The 11,386-nt window shown below is 43.8% G+C and overlaps 1 protein-coding gene across 2 annotated transcripts in view; it reads right to left on the reverse strand.

Annotated features, from left to right (window-relative positions):
- The window catches only part of c1qtnf12 (C1q and TNF related 12), a 28,112-nt gene extending 17,065 nt beyond the window's left edge, over positions 1 to 11,047 (reverse strand). The window contains exons 1-2 of one of the 2 annotated variants that reach the window (XM_064299249.1): positions 10,869 to 11,047; positions 9,712 to 10,726 (exon numbers count right to left, since the gene is read on the reverse strand). In XM_064299249.1, coding sequence (XP_064155319.1) covers positions 9,712 to 9,882 — 171 coding nt within the window. In that variant the 5' untranslated portion in view covers positions 9,883 to 10,726; positions 10,869 to 11,047. Of the gene's footprint in view, positions 1 to 9,711 lie in introns of both variants that reach the window. The other variant, XM_064299248.1, reaches the window with a different exon arrangement.
- Positions 11,048 to 11,386: the final 339 nt, after the last annotated feature.

Raw genomic sequence — 11,386 nt, forward strand, 5'->3', positions numbered from 1 at the left:
TTTATATCTCTGAATATGAGGCCCTTATATATGTGTTATTACATGATAATTACTGTGCTATATGCAGTGTAACCACAACATTGATAAAATATGGTTACACTATGGGTGGACAGTTGCTGATGTTGAATAAAGCAACATTTATTTTTAAAACCAACTGGAAATGACATCACTCCCACTACCCCTCTATCCTCATCTCTTTCCATGGCTTTCGAAGAGTTATTGCAGCTTCCAGGTCAAGGCTCTGGTATAACAGCCCAAAGTAGGTTTCCTTCTCATCTTCAGTAGACCCAAAGCCTGGTTCAGATCAAACCTGGTAACGGCAGCCAAATCAAGAATGACGAGTTTTCCAAAGGTTTGAATGTAACACAGTCCACATCAAAGCTATTTTTAGCAAACAAAATCACTGTTTCCATAACAGTGAGTTATGTGTTGGTCAAATGGCTTTGTCTTGTCTTTAACTCTTGATTCAAAATTTGACATGTCGAATCCTGGGGGGTTACAAAAGACGGTCTAAAATGTTAATAGTTCACACTGAGCAAAATTTATTTTGAAGACATTCTAAAAGCATCTTGTCAGCTTGTCAACTGTTTCATCTGAATCTGTGCCTGTGAAGTGGCAGAATGTGCAAACTGCTATCGGGGCTGTGGAGTGAGTTTTCCAGCTCAGTCAGGGGAGCAGGAAGTACAGAATTCTAGCGAGAACACATCTCTGTCGGCACAAAAGCTGTAGACAGCGAAGTGTGCAGGTGAATTCAGAGTGAGATCCGGTGATGTGGAACTTTCCCCCCCATTATGTGTTATTTTTACCCGGGCAGGGTGTGCTGCCTTGGCAGCTACCCATGCACGGGTGAATGCATCTAATGCAGGACTATTACGAACAGAACCCACTGGCACAGGAAGGAGAACTCTTCTGCATCCCAAGTGTCAGAGAACCCCATTCTGTTCCCTCTGGATGCATCTCACGGATTTTAGTCTTCCAACTGTCAACGAGATTACTCAAGGGAAATCCAAACTGCAAATCCCAAAATCATCACATTGTTCACAATGCTACTCATTATTTTTCAGCCCCCCCCCCCCACCCCTCTTACTCTTTGCCTGCTAGATGAATGAAAGAATTGTAAAAACAAGTCATGTCACTATGGCACCATGTCACAAATCCATGTAAAGTGTGTCAACAGAGCAGTTCTGAACAATGCTGCATTGTGAACTCACTGTTCCACTCAACAGTTACGTGTTTTCAGGGCAAAATATACCCTGAGCTCTGGAAGAAATGACGTGGTTGAAAAAATAACCATCTAGTACGTCTGAAGAAGAGCAGTCGTTGTCTAAGTGATGATGGTATGTGTCCACCAAGTAGAGCTTTTGAAGGCTCAAACAGAGAAGATTTTTATTTTCAGTTGCAAGCAGGCATTACAGTTCCCCCACCCAAAACACTTTCTCTTAAGCTCTCTGTTTTTGCCAAGTCTTTAAAGCTAAAAAAAGAGACAAACATTGGCATGTTGACAGAGAACATAGACGTAGCGCCAGAAAGGCCACCCTGAGAGACCACCAGTCACCGAGGTGAGATTTTGATGGACTGGTAACCGATTGCTTTCTTACTTACACATTGTTGACAAGGTGCTTAGTCATTTATATATTGATGGGAACATTCAGAGCATTAATGTTGATATCATAACTGAAGTTTGAAAGAGATATGGCCACTGTGGCATTCTTATCTGTCAATGAAGGGATTTGTGGCCGCACTGCATATTACAGTATTGAAAGATTTCATGTGCTCTGATCTGTATTCATCAATAAGAAAGTGAATGCACAGATGTACATAGCTGTGTATCATACAGTAGATGCACAGTGCTGTATATCATACATATATCCACAGATCCTCACACCATTCACTTTTTCATTCATTCTTTTCTATGTGCGGTGAAGCAGCCACAGAATTAACATTGCTTGAATATTTATGCGTACGTGAAATGCACATTCTTTTCTAGTAAAGACACGCAGAGAGATTAAGTCATAAACTCTTATGAAATCTCTCGGGGATTATCCGGCCTTCCCCTCCTCATAAAACGTCAAAAAGCTAAAAAAAAAGTATATATATATATAAAAAAACAGATTGTCCTATCACAGCTGCTCTGTGTACAAATTATAGTCTACAGATTGAAAGGGAGGTGCTATCTCCTGTGTCTGTGGTAGGTGAGATGGTTAAAAAGGACATCCTGATCTTCTTTTATTTTCAGATCGAGCCACAATCTCAAAACCATCGTTCTTGGGTTGGACAAAAAAGCACATAATACCTGAGCCTCATATGAACAGTCTTTGCATTTCGATGGTTCAGAACTGCGTGTGGAATTATAATGCCCAGGTTTCATTTAAATTTTACTGACAATGCTGTATATGTAAAGGCCATCAAATCTGTCCATTACTGAGGGAGATTGAAAAGGCAATCAATAGAGTTTTCCTTGGAATCTTGGAATCAGTGCTACAACACATTTCAGAATATTTTCAAAACTAACTTGAAATTCTGTTATCTGACAAACTGAGATAATCAAAACAAACTTGATGTTGTTCATCAGTCAATAGGAACGTTCAGTACGCTGTGTCCAGGCTTAAGACGACGCACCGAATAGAAACTGAGTAGTTTTTCCAAGCACTTGAGTAGGTTTCTAAAGCTGTGCTTTTCTAAGAATAACACACTTGGTGGAAAACAGAGGGGGGGAGATCCTCAATGGAAGCCGGAAGAGAAAACCCAGTTTACTGCAATGTGCGCTAAATGTAAATTTGCTTTCATTTGCATTAAGTATAAGGTACAACTGCAGGGAATTTGAACAGCGACACCGAACTAAGCTCGGATTCCTTTCAAAGTCCACTGTTAGCTTAAATAAACAGTAATTTGGAGATGGGTACCAGACATTTAATCTGGATATGATTAATTCCCCACCCCAGAGTATTCCCCCTGCATTCAGATGGATTTCCAAGCCCTAGAACTCTCCTGTGAAAAAAATGATTCTGCTCTGCAGTGCAGTCCGAATATCAGTCTTAGTTTAAAGTACAGGACCAGCACATGATAGGAATCAAGTTAGATCATGGCAGCAGTCAGTAGTTATTAAAATGAAAATGGATCATAGATCATATTGAATAGACATATACACCTGAACCTGGAATGTTTTTGTTTATGGGTCATGCCTATGAAAGAGTTAAAGTGGGAGCTTCGATGAGACAAATTTCCCCCCGTATCATTTAATATCTGATGCTGTGGATGAGTTTGATCAATTTTGCCTTACAGCAGGCAACAGTGTAAAATACACATTTGGAGGATATTAGGCTGCTGGAGTTCTGGTTTAATCACAATATAATGAGACATACATCTTTCTCTTTTGGAGCAAGATGTTTTATGTATGATGCTCAGGTAAAATGTGTAAGATCCAGTTTTGCACATATGCTTAAGTAATCAGAATTCCTCCGAGACCAGACAGGCTTGTTGCTATGCCAATTCAAATGTCCCTCTGCCTGTTTCCTGCTGCAGCCATCCTCGTCCTGGTAACAGGCTTGCACGTGCAGTTCTCTCCAGCGCCTCCACCCACTGACACCATCGTACCCATGCCCTCAGCAAACCCACAGAGTCCCTCAAGACTGTCCCGCAACACCTCAGACAGCGAGCTCAGTGCACGAGCCAGCGTTCTGGGCCATTAGTCACTTTGGGGGGGCAATTAATCATTGCCCAGAGGTTTGGTTAGACAGCCTTAAACACAGACTGTACCCACAGTCATTTTCAAAACAATTTGAAAGAGAGAGCTCAAATGGCATTTAAAAACATTTTTTTATGGAACTTCTGTCTGTTATAACCCAGAGGTTCAGGCGCGTAAATGTTATACGTATTTGACCGCATACTCAGACATCACGCTCAGCATGTCCCAATCCAAACCGTCAAGGCCAAAAACTGTTTGAAATGCCACTGGAAATCATTCTTATTGCAAACGCGCTGGTGCTATGCCGAATAGCATGCCCACGTGAAATCTGTCCACCATGCCACTTTAAATCAAGCAAACGTGTTGTCTGTAAATTTGTTTAAAATGAGTGTCACGCCTCAGATAAAAGCCACCGCCTGCAGGGAGAGGGGTGGATCAGTTAGAGCACGCAATGCGGTTTCAGTAAAATCGCACGTGAGTTTATCTAATGCGCTTTAAGAGTTGGCTGTTGTACTTAATGTTCTATAAGAGTTGGCTGATGTAGAGCCGTTTCTGTCGGGTTAGGTGCGTCCCATGCCAAACCGCACACCTCTGTCTTTCCACTCGCCGTCCACGTGAGAATTGTTGCAGGAGTCTCGGTTGATGGATGGAAGTAGACGCTTGAGTCCTTGCCAAAGCTCAATGAACTCATCATCTTCTGTTTCTGCCTGGGAGTTTCCATCATGCCTTTTGCAGTTCTATTATTTACTGTAAAATAATCTTCTGGAACAGTAGTGTGAATCCCTCCCACCAGCTCGGCTAATGAAAGCAGATATCAAACATGACTCTGGCAAACATTTAGCGGCTGACTTTCTTCTCAAAATGCCAATTATAATTGTTTCTGTTATAGACACAATTTAAAATCTCAGCTCTCAAGCCAGTATATGATTTCACTGCACACATGCTAAATTGCTGAAAGAAACACAGAAAATGAAAAGCGGGCGTCATTGAGGCTAAGTGGGGTTACAGTCGTACTGCGTACTGTAGGTTTTTTGGAGGGAACCGGTACTGAGCTAGCAGATTTTTTTTGTTCAACGTTGCAGGGTGGGGATGAGGCTCACTGACTGGGAGCAAGGCAGATAATCTTATAAAATAATCTATAAAACTGTTTATAATGTTCCGATTTTTCTGATGGAGGTCTCATCTAAGCAGAGAAATAATGTTATATAATAATGCAACCCTTAGGCTGGAAACATACCCTGTGTATGCAAACGCGGACACTTCGAGCTATGCAAAGTTCTATTTCACGCGTAGTTGCGTTCTAAAATGTGTCACCTGAAATTCTTAACACAACGCAAGAGTGAACTGCGGGGTCAAGCATCGCAGCAAGGGGCACTATAGCGGCCAACAGCAAGATGAAGCCGTCTTCTTAGATTTTTGCTGTATTCTGCTCAGTCTTTCACAACTGTCCTGGATCACCTTCTTGAGGTGTTGAGTTTATTAGCTCCAAAGGGACATAAGAATGCACGTTGAATATGTGCAACCAGGATGCACATTTGCAGTATGTTTGCCCAGTGTTGTCATTTGCGTTCATGTATATATGTGAGGTATGTTTCCGGCCTTCCCCTCCATCCTCATCCACCTTCAAAATCTAATTCCCCAAAGCCAACCTTAAGATCAATCACCAAGGGCCATATTTACAAAGGATTTTTGTGGATCTTTTATAGATGCTAACAAGACAAAAAGCGTTTGTCCATATTTACTAAGCTGCCGCACCAAGGTTTGTGCCGGTAGAATGAGAGAAAAGCAGCATTCCGAAAATGTGCATGTTTGGTCTAATGGCGCATTCTAATTTTGGATCGCAAAAATATGAGAGGTGAGAAGTGAAATTTATGCATATTACCTGCTGCAGCTGATTTATCATGGCTGGTGGCTGTTGCAGCAAAGGTAATTGCATCAGTTTTTTAATGTCGGTGAAAAGCAGGTGTAAACTTCTTTCTGGCACAATGCCATTCTTAGGAGGCAGCTGCCATTCTTTCAGCATAGTACATTGAAAGGAGAGAGTCTTTCTAAATTGTATCACTTTTTGGCATGTCAGGAGAATGTGAGAATAACCTACAGGCTCCCAAGTCATGCCATATTCAAGTTACTTAGCTTGAAGATGATCTGGAGCCAACTACAAAACACCATGCCACCTCTGCAGTGACAAAACTCCTTTCCACACTGCATTTCCTGGCTTCTGGGTCATTTCAGGCTCTGTTTTCAAATGCACTGTCGTTGATGCTGAAAGCTATACTGCGTAGAATGTCCAGTCACATCACATTTCCGAATAATCGAGAGGCCCTTCTAGAAACCAAAAAGGGATTTTATACCTTTACTTATTTCCCAAATGTGCTAGGTGCAATTGACTGCACACATGTTCAACTGATACCAACATCAGCAAATTAGCATGTGTACAGAAACAGAAAGCACACATATTCTATCAATGTCCAGGTTGTGTTTGACTACAGGAATGTCATCACAAACGTGGTTGTGAATGCACACGTGACTCCTTCATCTTTAGGAACAGTTGCCTGTTCGAGAAGTTGAAAGACGGTAATGGAGCTGATTGGCTATTTGGTATGAAATAAAACGTGACATATATTGAAACTGTTCTGAAGTTTTTACTAATGAGACATGTTGACATTCTCACTGCACATTTACAGGGAACAATGCTTATCCAATGCTGACACCTGTCTAAACCTCAACTTCACCCCAGAGGGAGTGGTACAAGGAGGCGCACATCTGCACCAGAAATGGCAGAATGGTAGTTTTTAAGAACCAATTTGGTTGTCTGGACTGTACTGGTGGAGCCCTTTTGTACAGCCCAGAGAAAGTAGCGTGGGTGTTTGTGGTCTGCTGTATGCTCCATAATACTGTGGTGCGTAACAGAAGGGCAGAGGAACTGTTTGAAGTGGAGAGAGAGGCTCCTGAACCTGTGTGAATGGGGGATTGGAGACAGAAGCCTGTAGAAGTTATTCACAATTTTTTCTCATGAGCATTGTTAGAGTTTTCACCAAAAGTAATTTTAAATGGATAGTTCACCTAAATGGCATACTTTTATAATAATTTTTAATGGGCAGTAGTTTCCATGAAGTAGCCCTTCTGCTTCTGCTACTACACTGCAGCTAATAATGGACAACAGGCTCCAATTCCACTATTAGCTGCAGCATAGCAGGAGAAGCAGAAGAGCCTGTTTGTGGAAGCTACTACTTCCATACAACTAATACAGAATTATGCAATTTGGGTGAACCATCCCTTTAATTAAGGATCTTATTATGTGCCATCTTTTCTTTGTTCACCTGATGTCTTTCCATTGTTTTTAAAACTCAATTATCGATATTTTTACTTCACTGACAATATGTAATATGTTAGCCTCATGTGATTTCCTCCCGTACAGTTTTTTTTTCCCCCCGCTGGAACAACATGCTTCTTAAATACTGCGCTCATTTACATAACCAGTCTTAGTAAATACCCCACTAAATTGAAAACATGCGGCGATGCAGAATTTTGCAGCCCTGACGGTAATTTGGGGCATGCTGGGTAAATGTGGCCCCAAGTCTTGAGCGGAGGTGACGTTATTTGGCAGTGACGCTGTGGAATAACACAGGGGCTTCAAAGCGATTATGTCATTAGCTTCGGGCCGCAGGCGATGAGAAGAAAAGAAGAAAAGTGTGTTTGGGGGGGATGGGGGGGGGGGGCAGGGGGGCTAATCCTCATCAAAGTGTCCTCTTTCAGGACCCCGGCTAAAAAGCTTTTGTGAAGGGTTCGCCCAGCCTGCCGCACCAGTTTTTTTTTTTTCGGGGCCACACCGCCCCTATCGGATGTCCCAGACATGGCGGAGACAGGCTTGACCCTTGACTGACAGAATCAATGGGCTGGGAACCACTTCGCCCCAAGTCCTAAATTTTCCCAGGAATGACATCATGGCAGGCTGCCTGCTCTGGAGGCCGGGTTGTTGTTGAGGGACAGGAAGGCAGCCCCTGCGCATGAGGAAAAGAGGGGGTGCCTTTTTTGACTGTACTCTGGCCCCTTAGTGGTGGAATGCCCTCACAACGACAGTCGAGACAAACTGAAAACATGTTCTGAAACTGAATCGTGGTGCATCAAACCAAGAATGAACACTGAGCATTAATTTTGGGTTGAATAACCCTACTTATGCTACATCTGACGTGAACACAAATCACTGATTTTAAAGCGTTTTATCTTCAATATTCCTCCTGAACCCACTGTGGGGCTCAACACCATGCTGTATGTTTATGTAATGACTGCTATACAGCTGTGATAGAAATTGGTGTGGTTTCTGCTCTGAATGGGGAAAACACTGAGTCACTGGGGAATGGCAGGGCAATGGGTGGGCTTTAAGACAAAGCAAATCTCCCAATGGGAAGTCCAGACAGGTATTATTAAGGAAATCAATAAAAACCTATGGCACATGTTGTTTACTCCAAAGTCTAAGTCTGGGATTCAATCAACATTTGTCCTTGAAGGAGGTTGTGAAGTAAAACAATTATGGATTTTAATCGTCAGTTATGAATGTTTAATTGTCAAAATGGACAAACGTTGAGACCGGTGAATTATAATAATTTTACTACACACTGTGGTCTATTTTGGTTTTGTGAAAACCCAACACATTTTGAAACACAAATGATTAAATTCAAAAATTGGTTTCAAACATAATTGCTGGGGCACTTATAAACACAGCACAATCCCCAAAAAGTCTTTGGAATGCCCATTTAAAACTGCTGACAATGGATGTGCAGAATCAATAAAGTTTCCAGGACTATGGAAGAAGAACAGCCACACAGATCCTCCCGCTTTTTAACCTGACGTCCTCTCCTGCCAATGGAAATTCGCATTCCATACATTCTACAAGCAGCCATCCATTCAACCGCCTGCGAGTTTGAGCCCTGATCCCGCCCACTGCAGCTTGACCCAGTGCCTTCCAGTGTGGTCAACCACACTGTGATGCTGTCAGAGTAGGTCAATGTGAGGATTTCCGACCCCCCAGGGACACACATGCACACCGCAAGCAAGGCTTTCGAGCAGAGACCAAATCGACATGTTCAGCTGAAAGTCGCCTCCCCCCCTTGTCTCCGCACTTCAGATTACAGTGGACATAAACTTCCACATGGCTGTGATCCAAAGCACATTTCAAGCCTTTGGTTTTCAAATCCTGGTGCTAAAACTGTCAAGCCTGTGTAAGCAGATGTCACTGTCGCCCCAAAGACTTATTAGGCAGATTTGCACAGACACACAACTTAAATTCAAAGGCAACTGGAACATCAGACATTAGCAAAAACAGTTTTATGATGAGAAAATATCACTTGGAGACTATTTATTTAGAATTAAGTAAATAGTAAATTATTTCTCTAAACTGTAATGTTATGAAAAAGAAAAGGTACAGTGTGTGACTGTTTTTAAAATCAATGTTACTGCAATTTTTCAAAGATTTTGTTTTCATGCGATTGTGTTTCATAAAATAAAATTCGCTCTTTTAGAGGAGATTCCCTGATTCTAGAATTATAATGTCTGCATTGTTTCTGTATTCAATTACAGAATACAAAAAGCACATACTCTTGATAAACTGAATGATACCCACAAGAAAATAAAAGGTGCTCTTCAAGGTGTGTGAAATTCTACAATCAGTCCCTGAAGCAGAAAATTGTAATAAACTGGAGGTCACATGATTTAGCAACTGGACTGCAGCAGGTGCTTCTGAGGAAAAGTGACCAGGCAGTTGGCTGCTGTTGAGGTGATGGCATCTCAGATTGAGTTTAAGAGGAAGTTCACTCTGTGGTGTGGAATACATGATCACAAACATCCACTTTTAAGGTGCACGCACACATTTCACACTCTAATGAAGACACCTTACTAGCACATCACTGTGAGCATACACATTTTATATATTTCCTCCTAATGAGGATCCCATGTGTGTAGTTGGAGGAAAGGAGTGACGATGGAGGAATTAGAAAGCATAGAGGGAAGGGTGGAGGCGGCAGGGTTACCTTGGTGCTCCCGGTGACCTCCTCGCTGTTGAAGGCGGTGGTGTTGTACACCTCCGTGTGCTGGGGGGGCACCTCCTTCGGCTTCTTCCTCTCCTTCCTGCTGTCCACCTCCTCCAGGAGGCACTGAGTCCAGAACACGGCGACCGCCACGGCCAGCGGCCAGGCCCTCATCTTCAGCCGCGAGGAGTGCGCCAAAAAAGTCTTTTAAAAAGGAAGAGCGAAGTCCCCTGTTTCCCAATGTTGGGGTCACTGGCTGCTCAGCGAGAGGTCCAGAGCCAATGCCAGCAGGTTGAGAAGGAGAGATGGGGGGCGTCAAAGCGCTCTGGGGAGTCTTTCTGTTGCTGCTGTTGCCCTGATAGTCTCCAGACCGGTGGTGTCCCGGACCACTGATCTACAGCCAGCAAGCTGGGCGGCTTACTCAGCTATGAAATGTGTCAAGCGTAGCAGTCCAGGGGAATGACAGATCGGCGCATATCTGACAGCAAATAAACCCATTAGTGAGATTTTTCACGCTTCCTGCTCCGTGGGGGGGTGGGGGGGGTGGGGGTGGGGGTTGGGGGTCAGGCGGGAGGGGGCATGACAGGGGAGAGAGGAAGGGGGAGGGCCCAAGGTTGGAGCTGCTGGTAGTTGGGGGTTGGGGGGTTACTGTGTTGGTAGGAATCGGGGGTCCCTCTCCTCTCTCTTGCTCTCTTTCACACACTCTCTCTCTCCCTTTATAATCCTGCTAGCCGGATTCCCCCTGCAACTGCTTTCCTTTTGATGTTACGGTACCAGGTCAAGATGTGCCAAAGTTTTTTGGGGAGCACAGTCCTCCTTCCCTCTCTAGATGAGTCCACAGCACATGGGCCCCCGCAGGAGGAGAAAGAGAAACGTCCCAGGTTCACCGGGGTGGGGTCGGGAGGGGGGAGTCAAGACTCGCAGACGGTCCAGTTTTCTTAGCCTTCAGTCCGTGCTCTTCATTTCCCCCCGAAGGGCAGAACTGGTTCCCTGGAGCAGCAACAAAACAACTTCAAACCTGGCAGAAATCAAAGGGACAGGTCTCACTCACGCAGGTCTCCCAAAGCAGGTCTCACCCACACAGGTCTCCCATGCAGGTCTCTGCCAGCAGCCTCCGCTGGACCCTCGATCACACTCCTTATCTGCTGAAAATGTATTACCTCTCGGGTCCACTGAAGGGTGGTAATAACACAGGCACTTAGCGCCTCAGAGAGTTGTGTCTGTAATTTCTTCGGGGCGGTAGGTCCTTGTTAGTTTGCTCCGTCTCTCTCTCTCTCTCTCTCTCGCTCGCTCGCTTGTGCTCTGTTTAGTTCTCTTTCTCTGAGAATGAACTCACAGCCAGAACTCTCTGCAGTTTTATCACCTCAGCTTCTCTCTCTCTCTCTCTCTCTCTCACTCACTCACTCAATCTCTTTCTCTGTCTCTCTCTTTTCTCTGCTTTTTCCTGCCTATATTTTTCTCATCATTAAATTGGCAGCCCAGCTTTACCTCACAGAGAAAATACTGAAATCGTGAAACGGTGTGGCTATGTGTGTGTGTGTGTGGCTGTGTGTGTGTGTGTGTGTGTGTGTGTGTGTGTTTGTGTGTGTGTGTTTGTGTGTGTGTGTGTGTGTGTGTTTGTGTGTGCATGAGACAGAGAGCCACAGAGAGAAAGATGCCTGTGTGCCCACATTAGGCT

Source organism: Anguilla rostrata, chromosome 11, assembly GCF_018555375.3.
Source record: "Anguilla rostrata isolate EN2019 chromosome 11, ASM1855537v3, whole genome shotgun sequence".
NCBI classification, from domain to species: domain Eukaryota; kingdom Metazoa; phylum Chordata; class Actinopteri; order Anguilliformes; family Anguillidae; genus Anguilla; species Anguilla rostrata.